This window comes from Ictidomys tridecemlineatus, chromosome 1 (genome assembly GCF_052094955.1).
Source record: "Ictidomys tridecemlineatus isolate mIctTri1 chromosome 1, mIctTri1.hap1, whole genome shotgun sequence".
Classification (NCBI taxonomy): Eukaryota; Metazoa; Chordata; class Mammalia; order Rodentia; family Sciuridae; genus Ictidomys; species Ictidomys tridecemlineatus.
The window spans coordinates 209,382,942-209,397,958 of record NC_135477.1 but is presented as its reverse complement, the minus strand read 5'-3'; the positions used below and the strand labels follow the sequence as shown (position 1 = coordinate 209,397,958).

Genomic DNA, 15,017 nt, shown 5'->3' with positions numbered 1-15,017 from the left:
GTACAGAAAATTTAAATGAATACTTTTAATTTCTAATTTATATATCTTGGTAGGCTTCTCTACAAGCTTACCTAATTGTTTATATACATTATACTTATTAAAGTATACATTTTGAAATGTTAGCCTATTAATTTACTCTTGATTATCAAATATTACCAGTAATGAACTATTATTAAAAGCACACAGTGTCTAGTAAACTACTATAAGGTTTTCCATGATTTCACTTTTATTTCTGTTTCTATTTAGATATGGAAAGAATTCATGAGGCAGAATTACTGCTTTAGGGAAGTGATTTTCCTGAAATGAGAATCAGTGAAATAATGTCTTCATTATTTGCCCAACTACTGTGGGTTAACCTTTACTTTCTGTGTTTCTTTTATAAATTCTGTACTATGGCCTAGTATAAGTGTTGCCCAACACAAATTAGACAAGAGGTTTGGGTTTAATGTTAGCAATAAGCTATTCTGTTAACTTGTGAAAAATACATGATTTACCGTTATTTTGATTTTGCCAGTGGGCGGATAAAAAAAAGTATTAGTAAAAGTATTAGCACCCCTCTCTGCCTTAATTTTCTGATTTCAGTAAAACAAAGTCTTTGGCCATTTATTTTGCTTTCAGAAACAGTGAGGGCTGGGGATGTGGCTCAAGCGGTAGCGCGCTCGCCTGGCATGCGTGCGGCCCGGGTTCGATCCTCAGCACCACATACCAACAAAGATGTTGTGTCCGCCGAGAACTAAAAAAATAAATATTAAAGAAATTCTCTCTCTCTCTCTCTCCTCTCTCTCTCTCTCTTTAAAAAAAAATCCTTAAAAACAATATTTAAAAAAAAATTCTCTCTCTCTCCCCCTTCCCTCTATCTGAAAAAAAAAAAAAAAGAAACAGTGGATTCAGGTAATGAAGAGTAGTTTGGGTTACTTCTGTGGGTCAATTAGGGCCAAATACTGCAACTGGGGTGTATATGTGAAGTCAGTATTCACTATAGCTGTTGCCATTCAAGCCAAAGGAAAAAATAGCGCTTTTATAGGATTTATGAGTACAGATATTACATAAAAGGCATGTCAGTGGGTATTGCTGCTACAGGATGCACTCCCAAGAAGGACATTGTTATAGAAAGAATTCTAGCTAGTCTTAGAGTCAAATAGCCTGTATTTTCACATAGAGTTTAAGTACTTAAATGTGTGTAACCATCAGCAAATTGCTTAATTTGTCCAAGTATCAGCTTTCCTCTCTAGTACTATGCAATGTGATAGGTGAAAGGCTAAGGTTCCTCGGAGATTAAAATGCACACACACAGATAGCAGTGACAAAGATGAAGCACTGGGCTGGGGATGTGGCTCAGCGATAGCGCGCTCGCCTGGCATGCGTGCGGCTCGGGTTCGATCCTCAGCACCACATACCAACAAAGATGTTGTGTCCGCCGAGAACTAAGAAGTAAAAATTAAAAATTCTCTAAAAAAAAAAAAAGATGAAGCACTTTACTGCAAGCTGGTTCTAGCTTATATAGAAACTGAGAGTCAGTTATCTTAAACCAGGAAGCTCCCGGGGCCAACCATAGTAAAGGTCAGGTCATCACCTACTGTGCACGCACATCCTCCCTGCATAAGATTCATGGGGGGCACAAACTGTCCATGTGTACCGAAGGTTTTCAAAACAACTTGTTATCCACCCACTGGCAACTTGCCCGTCGCCATGTTGCGTTAGGTGCTGCTCCTTATTTGAAAGGCCCGGGGAGTTCTAGCTGCCCAATGGCAATTTGCCCACCGCCATGTTTGAAAGGCCTGGGGAGTTCTCAGGGAGACTCCCAACAAGAGGTAAGATCAAATTAATTAGCTATCACTTTATAATCAATCACCTCAAAAATTAAGTGGCTAAAAACAATAATAATTAATAATTAATTCATGGTTTTTCTTGGTCAGGAACTGAGAAGCAGCTTCCCTGGGCAGTTCTGACTGTTTTCCATGAGGCTTCCATCAGATATTATCTGGGGCTGCAGTAATTTGAAAGTCTGGCTGGAGCTTGATCACCTCTAAGGTGGCTTACTCATGGCAAGCAAATTGATGCTGGCTGTTGGTAGGAGACCTCAGTTCCTTTTCACATAGGCCTCTCCAAAGAACTGCCTGAATAAATTTAATGATGTGACTGCCCTTACCCAGAACAAATGAATTAAGTACCCAAGTGAGAAGCAGTAATGCCTTTTATGATCTCGTCTCAGAAATCATACCCCACATTCTACCATATTCAATTAGTCATTCAGAACAGCTTGTTTAAATGTGGGAGAAGTACATTAATGCCAGAAGGCAGGGTTGGGGCTATGGCTCAGAAGTAGAGTACTCGCCTACCATGCATGAGGCACTGGTTTCAATCCCCAGCACCACATACAAATACGTGTCCACCTATGTCTAAAAAATAAATATTAAAAACAAAATGCCAGAAGGCAAAGATCATTATGGCCTTGAAATCTGGCTAAATCACATGTGTAGAAGTACTTTTTAAAAATATTAATTAAAAAATATTTTTAGTTGTAGATGGGCACAATACCTTTATTTTTATATATTTTTTAAATTTTTATGTGGTGCGGAGGATCGAACCCAGCACCTCACACGGGCTAGGCAAGCACTGTATCATTAAGCCTCAATCTCAGCCTCTTATTGTTTTTATATGGTGCTGAGGATCTAACCCAGTGCCTCACAAATGATAGGCAAGTGCTCTACTACTGAGCTACAACCCCAGCCTATAGAAGTACTTTGTAAACTAAAATGCTATACAGATATTTAATGGTTTTATATACACAACCTTATTTCTGTAGAATATCATTTAACTGCTTTAGTTACCTTATTTGAAAATGTTCTAAGCTAGTCACTTAGTGTTTCAATGTGTGCTTAGCATGTGCGAGGCCCTTGGTTTATTTATTTTGATACCAGGGATTTAACCTAGGGGTACTTAAACACTGAGCCACAGCCACAGACCTTTTTTTTTTTTTTTTTTTTTTTCAGACAGGGTCTTGCTAAGTTACAGAGACTAGCCTCAAACTTGCAATCCTTCTGCCTCAGCCTCCCAAGTCACTGGGATTATAGACATATTCCAGCATGCCCGTCAAAGCCTTGCATTTTATAAATAAATAAGTCTGAAGATACCAGCCAGTAAATGGATGGAACTGAATACTATCATGGTAATTGAAATAAGTCAATCTCAAAAAAAAAAAAAACAAAGTCTGAATGTTTTCTCTGATATGGGGAAGCTAATCCAAAATAGGAAGAGGGATTAAAAAATAGAATAAAGATCAATGGAGTAGATGAAGGGGAATGAAAGGGAGGAGGACAAATGGGATAGGGAAAGAACAATGGAATGAATCTGACCTAACTTTCCTATGTACATTTTTGAATATACCATAGTGAATCTCACCATCATGTATATCCACAAGATACTAATTTTAAAAAAAGTCTACAAATAAGAAAGATCAGTGGTAAAAGGGAAAGGAACAGGGGGGTAAAGAGGGGAGGTTAAGGGGAAGTACTGGGGAATGAATTAGAACAAATTATATTTCATGCTTTTATAATTATGTCACAATGAACCCTAATGTTATGTATAAGTAAAAAACCAATAAAATAAAAATTAAAAAATAATAAAAGGGCTTAGTGATAATGTGCCCCTGGGTTTAATCTCTAGTACCTTTGCTGCCCCCTGCAAAAAAAAAAAAAGTGGTAAAGATGGTGTGTTTTCTGCAATGTATGAGACCCAAGTAGAGAGTAGTGTCAAAGGGCTGAAAGATAATAATAGTAATGGTGAACATAAACCGGCTTTACAAATGTGAAGCCATTTAAGTCTTTTGGCGATTTTTTTTTAATATTTATTTTTTAGTTCTCGGCAGACACAACATCTTTGTTTGTATGTGGTGCTGAGGATCAAACCCTGGCCTCGAATGCCAGGCAAGCTCGATACCGCTTGAGCCACATCCCCAGCCCCTATTTAAGTCTTGCAGTAATCCTGTTACACAGGAGGAAACTAGCTTCAGATTAAGTTCAGATAATAATTTGATTAAGTCATTCATCTAGTGACTGAATACTGGTCGGTTAGTATTCAAAATCAGGCAGTCTGGTTCAAGAGCAAAAACTGAAATATGCTACACTAATTTTGTCTAGATTACTGGCCTTAGAATTCTGCCATCTTCAACATATCTTTGAAAATTAGGATTCTCAATTCTTAGAAACATCTAATGTAAAAAAAAGGAATAACATTTGAGCTGAGGACATAGCTCAGTTGGTAGAGTACTTGCCTCCAATGCACAAGGCTCTGGGTTCAAACCCCAGCACCATAAACTAAAAAGAGAGGAAAAGGGGTAACATTTCCATGTTGACAGCTGTTTCAGCTCAGACTATTGGAATCTGCCACCCCGCCTTCCTAACCATATCTAGCTTGTCAGCAAATCCCTATTGCCTGGAAGCTAAACTGGTACTCCCCTAGTAGAGCCCTCTGGATTACAGCAATAATTCACCAGCAGTCTTTCTGGCCCCTCTAAATCTAGAGGTGTAGTCTCCCGGAACAGCCAGAATCAAACTTTATTTTGTGGTACTGGGGATTGAACCCAGCCCTGCAAGATTATTTATTTATTTATTTAGTAACTATTTCTTTATGACAGAGTCTCGATAAATTGCAAGACGCTAGCCTCGAATTTGCGCCACTATTCCAAAACATAGATTACATCACTTGGCTGCTCAATTCCTCCAGTGCCTTTTCAATAAGGTCCTTATACCACCCTATTTAAAACTGCAACGCCCCCATCACTCTCCCCATTATAACACTTTTTTTTAATCTCCTCCCTTTAGAAGATGGGGATTTTTGTTTTGTTACCTGCCGATTACAGCTAACTCTGGGGGGCGGGGTACTACGCCGCTCACATCTCCAGCCCTGTTTTGTATTTTATTTAGAGACAGGGTCTCACTGATTTGCGTCTCACTGATTTGCTTAGTGCCTTGCTTTTGCTGAGGCTGGCTTTGAATTTGGAATCCTCCTGCCTCAGCCTCTCAAACTGCTGGGATTACTGGTCTACGCCACAGCTAACTCTTACTTGCCTAGTTACTAAATACCTAAACTTTTTTTTTTTTGAGAGTGAGAGAGAGAGAGAGAGAGAATGAATTTTAACATACATTTATTTATTTATTTATTTATTTTAAATATTTACTTATTTTAGTTTTAGGTGGACACAGTATCTTCATTTTATTTATATGTGGTGCTGAGGATCGAACCCAGTGCCTCACACATGCTAGGCGAGCGCTCTACCCCTGAGCCACAACCACAGCCCCTATTTATTTTTTCTTAGTTCTCGGCGTACACAACAACTTCGTTTTGTGTGTGGTGCTGAGGATCGAACCCGGGCGCACGCACGCTAGGCAAGCGCGCTACCGCTAAACTTTCTCCTCCTATCATTTAACCCTCACAACCGCTCATGTTGTAGTCGATTTTCCATTTTAGAGTAGAGGACCAGAAGCTGTTTCAGTACCGTTGGATTTTGTTTCCCTGAGCCTGTTTCTTCATAACGGGACTGATTTAGTTGTTGATTAGCTTTTAAGAATTTGGCACTCATTTTAACAAGAGATTTCAAGGTTTGGTGTCCATGGCAACCGTGGCGCCAGTACGCGCTGGAGCATGAACTAGAAAGCGAGATCAGGTAAAGGTCTAGTTTTCCATAATCATGCACGCCCACCAAATCCTGAATTCCGTATCAGAACGTTGACCTGTCCTTGGTAGTGAAAAAAAATATATCCAAGTTAAAACGGTAATAGGATGATAAAACACTCCGCTTTCCGCACCAACAAGAATCACATGACCAGGGAAGGTGACGGCAACAGTCCTGGGTTAACTTAGGTTTGGTAGGGGCTGGCTGTGCCCGGGCCCCTTTAACAGCAACACCTCTCACCCGGGAAGTGGGGGAGGAGCTAATAGGCGTCAGCGTCCAGCGAACGGAAGTGGCTGTTGGACGCTTTCAGGTAGCTTTAAATTCCTGCTGTCTTGAACGCTTGTCCCTTTCCACCCGAGTCAGGCTTTGAGCGCCTGATGGCTTTAGACGTGAAGTCTCGAGCAAAGCGCTATGAGAAACTGGACTTCCTTGGGGAGGGACAGGTGAGGCTCTGGGACTGGATTGGGAGGACCCCGAGCGGGGAGCATCGCGGCGCCTCACAGCTTTGCAGGTTTTCTTGTGGAAGCCACAGGACTGGCCTGGCTGCTCGTTCTTCTTGGGTGGGGGCAGGCAGCGCACACTGTCCTGTTGCCCATTGATCTTATCGATTCTAAGTGAACCCTGAGGCGCGGTCCTTCTGAAGAACTGGCTGGAGCGGGACTCGGATTGCCCGACTACATTCCAAGCCGCCGCGAGTCCTTTCAGAACCCTGGGTTCTTTAGTTCCCCAAAGGTAAAAAAAGAAGAAAAAAAGGCAAACAAACTTAACGTTATTCCCGTTTTTCTTCATAGTTTGCCACGGTTTACAAGGCCAGAGATAAGAACACCAACCAAATAGTCGCCATTAAGAAAGTAAGTTGTCTTTTATGTTGTTTTTTTTCCTTCAAGTCTCCTTCAAGGTGTCTGTATTATGAATTGATTGGTGGCCATTTTACTACTCTTGATGGTACTCTGAAAAATCAGAAGTTACTCATGTTATTTCCAGAGAAAATAGCATTAATGTGTTCCAAGGAGGGAACTATGGAGTCGAACCAGTCTTTGTTCCATTAATTTAAATTAAAATGAAACGAAGAGGAAGCTGTATGTTATTTTTGCTGCATGAACTCGGATGTTGACTAAAGGGGCAGGTACTGCCCATCTGTTCAGTCTTCAAAACTTTCTTTTTAGGTCACAGTTCTGCCCTGTCTGCATCCACATTCTGTGTGCATATTTATAGTATCTTTGTACAGATTTACATGAAAGGTTTTCAGTAGCATTAACAACACGAATGTAGCCAGCTGCATTTAATCCCAGAGACTTGGGAGGCTGAGGCAGGAGGATGTAATTTCCACACTAACCTCAGCAACCCTGTCTCAAAATAAAAATAAAGAAGGCTGGGGGTGGCAGCTCAGTGGTTCAATTCCCAGTACCAGAAAACAAACAAAAAAACCTAATGTGGTGCATTTTCTAAAAGAACTTAAGCTGCTTTTAAACTTAGATTCATTTAAAAGACTTATTCATAAGTAGCTAACATTTCTGTATGCTAGGCACTTTGACCTACACTTTTTTCACTTACCCCTCCAAACAGCTTGTGAAATAGTTAAAAGAATTCCTATTTTGCACTCAGAAATTGAGACTGAGAAAGGTTAGTTAAGTGACTTGTCAAGAATACAAAGCTAGTAATTGCTGAAGTTAGGATTTGAATTCAGGTGTCCTGATGTGAGCCAGGTTGGTTGCTTTTCCTCATGCTATTGAAATTGATAACACTTTTAAGGAGAGACTGTCTCACCTGTCTCAGGGCCTGGTAGTGGAGTAAGTTACCTCTATGTGTCTTTGTTCTTGTTGCTACTTTGAATTTGTTCTTCAAAAACCCTAACTTCTTTGAAGTGTATCATCAGGCTTTCATTTCCAGCCTCCCCCACAGTCTTATTTAGTTAATACCTGGCTTTCTTTCTTTTTTTATCTTAAGTTATTCCTGCCATCCTTATGTTTGTTGTATTATTATTTACTTTTCTGATATCCTTGTTTTCCAGCTTATGTTTTGTGATCCATCATTATGGCCACTCCCTTGCAAAATCCTCAACTCTTCTGACTCCCTTGTCATCTTTCAGTTCTAGTGCTTTGTTCCCCATCTCGGCAACACTGATCTTTCTGTTCCTGGGACCCCTTAAATTCATTTCATTCTCAAGATTATTGCATTTGCTTTGCCTTCTGGTTGTTTCTTTATAGAACTTGATGTGGCTGATTGCTTATTAAGGTTTCACTCAGATGTGTACTCCACATAGAGGCCTTCTGTGTTCATTCCAGATAAAATAGGTATGCATCCTTCTCTGTTGTCTTTGCATTTGTTCCTTCTCATCTTCATGATATTTATCAAAATTGAAATTCTCTTACCTGACTTTATTGTCTTTAATTCCATTCACATTATAGCTAGGACTATGGCAAGCATATTATAGGCAACTCTTTATGGGGCTGGGATTGTGCTTGACAATAGAGCATTGGCCTAGCACGTGTGAGGTGCTGGGTTCAATTCTCAGGCCCTTATAAAATAAAGGTATTGTGTCCATCTATAACTTAAAAAAAAACACAAAAGGTATGGAATTAGCTGGGTGTGGTGGTGTGTGTTTATGTTCCTAACACAGGGGAGGTGGAGGCGGAGGCAGGGGGATCACCTGAGACCAGGAGTTTGAGGCTAACCTGTGGAACATGAGAAGAGTCTGTCTCAGAAACAAAAAGGATATTGGCTTGACTGGTACTGTTGGCGTATTGAGTTCTGTAGTTTTCTGAAAAAGTCCAAGTGTGTGTGTGTGTGTGTGTGTGTGTGTGTGTGTGTGTGTGTGTGTTTAAATATCTTTAGTTGTAGATGGACACAATACCTGTATTTTATTTATTTTTATGTGGTGCTGAGGACCGAACTTGGCGCCTAACACGTTAGGCAAGTACTCTACCACTGAGCTATAGCCCCAGCCCCCAAATGTTTTCTGTTGCTTGTTTTTAGTGTTAATTAGGACTTAAAATCCAGCCTTTTTCTCTGTGGTAGACTTTTTCCCCCTTAAAGATAGTTTAAATTATATTTAGTTTTTTAATTAAATTATTTATTGTAATTTATTATATATGATGGCAGAATGCAATTCATTTCATATTACACATAGAGAACAATTTTTCAAGTCATTGGGTGTACACAAAGTATTTTCATACCATTTGTGTCTTCATACATGTACTTATATATTTAGTTATTATTTTATTTCAAATGATATATTTTTATGGTTTTAAAGTCAGTTAATAGGCCAAGGCTTTTAACATGCCTAACTCCTCTACTCCTGGTTTTCATTCTCAGAGCAACCACTTTCTTTTTATTTTTTATTTTTTTGGTACCAGGGATAGAACTCAAGGGCACTCGACCACTGAGCCACGTCCCCAGCTCAAATTTTGTATTTTATTTAGAGATGATCTCAACTGAGTTCCTTAGTGCCTTGCCATTGCTGAGGCTGTCTTTAAACTTGAAATCCTCCTCTCTCAGCCTCCTGAGCTGCTGGGATTACAGGCATGCCTGTCCATTTAAAAAAAAATAATATACATAGATTTTTTTTTTTTTGAGTGTTGTATGTATGTTTTGTTTGTTTCCCCAATTTTAGGCATTATTTTTACTTTCTACTATGAATATGGAGGATTTGGTGCTTTGGACCTTCCTGTTCCAACACTCCTAATTTCTATTCCCATTCTTTTGTTAAAATGCATATTTAAGTTTACAAAAAAAGAAATCATTAAAGAAGCTACTTTTTACCCTTCTTTACCCTTTTACCTAATGGGTCTTGGACTTTTAAAAATCATTGATCTTCCTCATTCTTTTAAAAAAATCATATTGGGGCTAGAAGTATAGCTTAGGGGTAGAACAGTGCTCATTATGCCCTAGTGGGTTCAATCCTCAGAACCAAAGAAAGATCATATTGAATTTGTTTCCCATATTTCCTAATTTAGTCAGTCCCCTAGTGAGCATTTTGGGTCAGTTTTCTTTTTTCAGTATTGGTCCAAAATAGATGTATGTCAGTTCAATATATAATGTTTGCATGCTTTTAAGCTATATATATATACACATATTTATTTAATATATATTCTTTTATAATTGTTTTCTGAATCAATATCATGAAATTTTCTATATTGATATATCTATAGATCATGGTTTATTCATACTCATTGATTAGATTCCATTATATGTAACTCTACAGTTTTTTTTTTCTTTGTGGTTCTGGGGAATGAACCCTGGGCACTATACCACTAAGCTATATTCCCAGCCCTATTTTGTATTTGATTTAGAGATAGGTTCTCAACTGAGTTGCTTAGTGCCTTGCTAAGTTGGTGAGGCTGGCTTTGAACTAAAAGATCCTTGTGTCTCACCCTCCCAAGCCACTGGGATTATAGGTATGCACCACCAAGCCTGGCAGTCTTTTTTTTTTTTTTGAGGCAGAATCTTGCTAAATTGCTGAAACTGGCTTCAAACTTTCTTTTATTTTAAAAAATTTGTTCTTATTTATACATGATAGTAGAATGTATTTTGACACATTATACATATGTGGAGTATAACTTCTCATTCTTCTGGTTTCCTGTTTGTATATGATGAGGCCTCAAACTTTCTACCCTTCTGCCTCATCCTCCCAAGAGGCTGGGATTACAAAGGGGTGCTATACTGAAATTTTCAAACTCTGTTGATAATAGCCCTTTTATTGACAGTCTGGTTTGTTTGTTTGTTTGGTACCAGGAATCAAACCCAAGGGTGCTTATTAACCATTAAGCCACACCCCCAGCTCTTTAAATTTTTTTTGAGACAGGTTCTCACTAGGTTGCTTATAAGCCTTGCCAAATTGCTGAGGCTGGCTTTGAAAGTGTGATTATACTGCCTCAGCCTTCTGAGCTGCTGGGATTACAGGTGTGTGCCACCATACTTGGTTCTATGAATAGTCTTTATGAATCATCTTGTATGCATATTTTAGCTTCTCTAGAGAATGTATCTATATTTGAGACCAATTATGAATTTTTGTTTCAGAATATTAACAACATCATCTTCACCAGATAAGGTCAAGTTGCTCTCTGACGTGTCTGGATTAAGTTTACCTTCCACCATACTTTCAACATATTTGTATTGTCATTCATTAAGACATTTTGTCATTTAGATGAGTTGAAAATGGAATGTTTGTTGTTTCAGTTAATGTTTTTTTGTTTACTAGTGAGTTTCATCTTAGAATTTTTTTTTTTTTTAAAGAAAGAGAGAGAGTGAGAGAAAGAGAGAGAATTCTTTCAATATTTATTTTTCAGTTTTCGGTGGACACAACATCTTTGTATGTGGTGCTGAGGATTGAACCTGGGCCGCACGCATGCCAGGCGAGCATGCTACTGCTTGAGCCACATCCCCAGCCCTCATCTTAGAATTTTTAACTTAGGTTTTTTTTCTCCTATTTGTTTTTCTTTGGGATGCTTATGGTGTGTGTGTGTGTGTGTGTTACTGGGGATTGAACTCAGAGCCCTCACAAATGCCAGGCAAACCTCTGTGCTCTGTCTGTATTACATCCTCAGCACAGGTTGCTTAAATTTTTTTCTTTGTGTTAATTTGTTGAAATTTATTATATATTCTGAATATTGATCCTTAGAAATATACATTGCAGTTATCATCTTCCAGTTTTTAGCTAAGCTTTAGTTTATTTAAAGTTTTTTTTTTTTTAAAACTGGGAATTGAACTCAGGAACACTTGACCACTGAGCCACATCCTCAGCCCTTTTTTGTATTTTATTTAGAGATAGGGTCTCATTGAGTTGTCTAGCACCTTACTTTTTGCTGAGGCTGGCTTTGAGCTTTTGATCGTCCTGCCTCAGCCCTCTTGGGCTGTGGGGATTACAGGCACGCATCACTGAATCAGGCTACTTGTGGTATCTTTTAAGTTAACATGGTTGAATTTGTCAGTTTTTTTTTCCTTTGTAGGTTTCCTTTTTGTGTAATCTTCTATTTCCTATATAAGAACATTCCTACAAGGAATTTTCCTATGGAATTTTAAAGTATTCATTTTAACATTTAGGTCTTTATTCCATCTGTAACTTCTCTGTATTATGTGATGGGGGATCTAATATTTTCCCCCAGCTATCCTAACACTATTGATTGCCTGTTCTTTTACCCCATACACTTGTTATGCCAAGTTCCAGTATATACTTGGATCCATTTCTAAGCATGCTATTTTGTTCTAGTGACTGATTTTCCCCCCATTATCTGCTGAAGTACTACAGTATTTTTAGTTATTTTTACTTTATAATAAGTCTTGAAAATTTTAAAGTCTCACACATGTTGTTTTTTTCTTCAAAATTGTCTTGACTACTGTATAATCTAATTGGGAAATTTGTGTAGGAATTAGATATTAGGTGCTTCTGTGCCAATATTGTTAATTATGTTAGGTTTGAAAATGGCTTTATGGTTATATAAGAATGTCCATGTTTTAGAGTTGTTTACTTAATTGTATAAGGGTAAAATGACACAAAGACTTGGATTTACTTTTAAGTATTTTAGCCAGCAAAAGAGGAAAGGATGCATGAATGAAGTAAATGTAGCAAAATATTAGTTATTTTTAATCTGGATGATGAAGTAAAAAACTTCATGAGATTAGTTTTTAAAATGTTTAATAGTTTAGGGCTGTGGCTCAGTGGTAGAGCACTTGCCTAGCATGTGTGAGGCACTGGATTTGATTCTCAACACTGCATGTAAGTAAATAAATAAATAAAATAAAGTTGCATCAACAACTAATAAAAAAAAATTTTTTTAAAGTGTTTAATAAGGGCTGGGGTTGTGGCTCAGTGGTAGAGTACTTGCTTAGCATGTGTGAGGCACTGGGTTAGATCCCCAGCACCACATAAAAACAAAAACAAATAAATAAAGGTATTGTGTCCATCTACAACTAAAAAATTTTTTTTTTAAAAAGTTGTTTATTAATAAACCAAGAGATTTTAAAAAGTGTTTAATAGGTTAAGTGTTTAGTCTGCATAATTATCTAATTTTAATATTTGTGTTTGTGTTTTGTATATTAGATCAAACTTGGACATAGATCAGAAGCTAAAGATGGTAAGTATTTCAAATAATTTGACAAATTAGGAAATGTTCTTACTCTTACTTAGGAAATAAGCAAATTATTATTAAGATTTAGCAGTGGTTTTGGATAGAGTTTTTGTAGTATTCCTCCCAAAGTAAAGATAGACTTAGGACAGAAAGAGGACATTTGATGATTTTCACTACTTGAGTGTTCAGAGGAATATTCAAATTCTTAAGTAAATGGAAGGCAGCAAGTTGCCTTGTCTTGCTGTCCTCATTACTGTTTTAGGTATTAGAAGCATTGTTTTTTCTATTTCTGAACTTCTAATTACTTTGAAAATTGAGGGGTTGGGGATGTGCCTCAGTGATAGAGCACTTACCTCACATGTGTTGGAGCACTGGGTTTGATATTCAGCATCATATATGAATAAATAAAATGAATAAAGGCATCGTGTCCATCTACAACTAAAAATTTTAAAAATGTTTAAAAAAATTAAGGCTACATCTTCATGGAAATACACAAAGTTCGCTATAAAATGCATACATGGAGAAAAGATTTCTTTTTATGTTTCTATGTTGATCTTTATATTGCATAGGTATCTTTAAAATTTTTCTAATTAGTTATATATAACAGAATGCATTTTAACACATCATACATAAATGGAGTATAACTTCTCATTTGTCTGTACATGATTTAGAGTTACACAGGTCATGTATCGTATATGCACAGAGGATAATAATGTCTGATTCATTCTACTGTTATTCCTACCTCCATGCCGCTTTTGTTCTCTTCACTCCCCTTTGTCTAGTCCAAAATACCTCTATTCTTCCCCTTCCCCACTTATTGTGAATTAGCATCTGCATGTCAGAGAAAACATTTGGCCTTTTGTTCTTTGGCTTATTTCATTTAACATATTATTCTCTAGTTCCATCTATTGACTGGCAAATGCCATAATTTTATTATTCTTTAAGGCTGAATAATATTCCATTGTGTATATATATCACAGTTTCCTTACCCCTACCTTTGTTGAAGGACACCAGGTTGGTTCCATATTTTAGCTATTGTAAATTGAGATGCTATAAACGTTGATGTGGCTGCGTCAATGTAGTATGCTGATTTTAAATCCTTTGGGTATAAACCTAGGAGTGGGATGACTAGGTCAAATGATGGTAACATTCCAAGTTTTCTGAGGAATCTCCACACTGCTTTCCATAGTGCGCCGATTTTCAGTCCCGCCAATAAGAGTGTACCTTCCTCCCCTACATCTTAGCCAACATTTATTGCTTGTATTCTTTATGATTGCCATTCTGACTAGAGTGAGATGGAATCTCAGTGTCATTTTGATTTGCATTTCTCTAATTGGTAGAAATGTTGAACGTTTTTTCATATATTGATCAATTGTATTTCTTCTGTGAGGTGTGTATTCAGTTCCTTTGCCCACTTATTAATAGAGTTATTTGTTTTTTGGTGTTAAGTTTTTTGAGTTCTTTATATATCTTGGTGATTAATGCTCTATCTGAGATGCTGCGGTAGATTTTTTTCCTATTTTATATACTCTCCATGTTTTTGATTGTTTCTTTGCTGTGAAGAAGCTTTTTAGTTTGATTCCATCCCATTTATTGATTCTCTTATTTTTAATGTATTATTTTAGTTGTAGGTGGACACAATAGCTTTATTTTATTTTTATGTGGTGCTGAGGATTGAACCCAGTGCCTCACACGTGCTAGACAAGGTCTATACCACTAGCCCCCCATTTATTGATTCTTGATTTTGCTTATTGTGCTTTAGGAGTCTTGTTAAAGAAGTTATTTCTTAAGCCAACATGGTGTAGATTTGGGCCTGCTGTTTCTTTTGTAAGGTGAAGGTCTGTCTTTGTTCTAGTGCCTAAGTCTTTTGATCCACTGTTGAGTTGATTTTTGGGCAGGGTCAGAGATAGGGGTTTAATTTCATTTTACTACATGTGGATTCCCAGTTTTCCCAGAACCATTTGTTGAAGAGGCTATCAAAAAGATTTATTTCTTAGTCATCACAAAATAGTTCTTATTAAAACACGTGCCTATAATCCCAGCTACTATGAGACTGAAGGAATAGGATCACAAGTTCAAGGCCAGCCTGGGCAAACCGTTTCTCAAAAGGAAAAGGGTTAGAAATGTACCTTAGGGGGCTGGGGATGTGGCTTTGATTTGCATTTCTCTGACTGCTAGAGATGGTGAGCATTTTTTCATGTACTTGTTGATTGATTATATGTCCTCCTCTGAGAATTGTCTGTTCAAGTCTTTGGCCCATTTGTTGATTGGGTTAT

The 15,017-nt window shown here is 37.6% G+C and overlaps 1 protein-coding gene across 3 annotated transcripts in view; it reads left to right on the top strand.

The window, feature by feature from the left end:
- Positions 1-5,878: 5,878 nt before the first annotated feature.
- Positions 5,879-15,017, top strand: part of Cdk7 (cyclin dependent kinase 7) — a 32,604-nt gene continuing 23,465 nt past the window's right edge. The window contains exons 1-3 of one of the 3 annotated variants that reach the window (XM_021722471.3): positions 5,879-5,984; positions 6,466-6,525; positions 12,714-12,747. Coding sequence is in view for 2 of the 3 variants with exons in the window: in XM_005319535.4 (XP_005319592.1) it covers positions 6,052-6,117; positions 6,466-6,525; positions 12,714-12,747 (160 nt within the window). In the remaining variant the exon portion in view is untranslated. Of the gene's footprint in view, positions 6,118-6,465; positions 6,526-12,713; positions 12,748-15,017 lie in introns of those variants that run through there. The other 2 variants (XM_005319535.4, XM_040272734.2) reach the window with 2 other exon arrangements.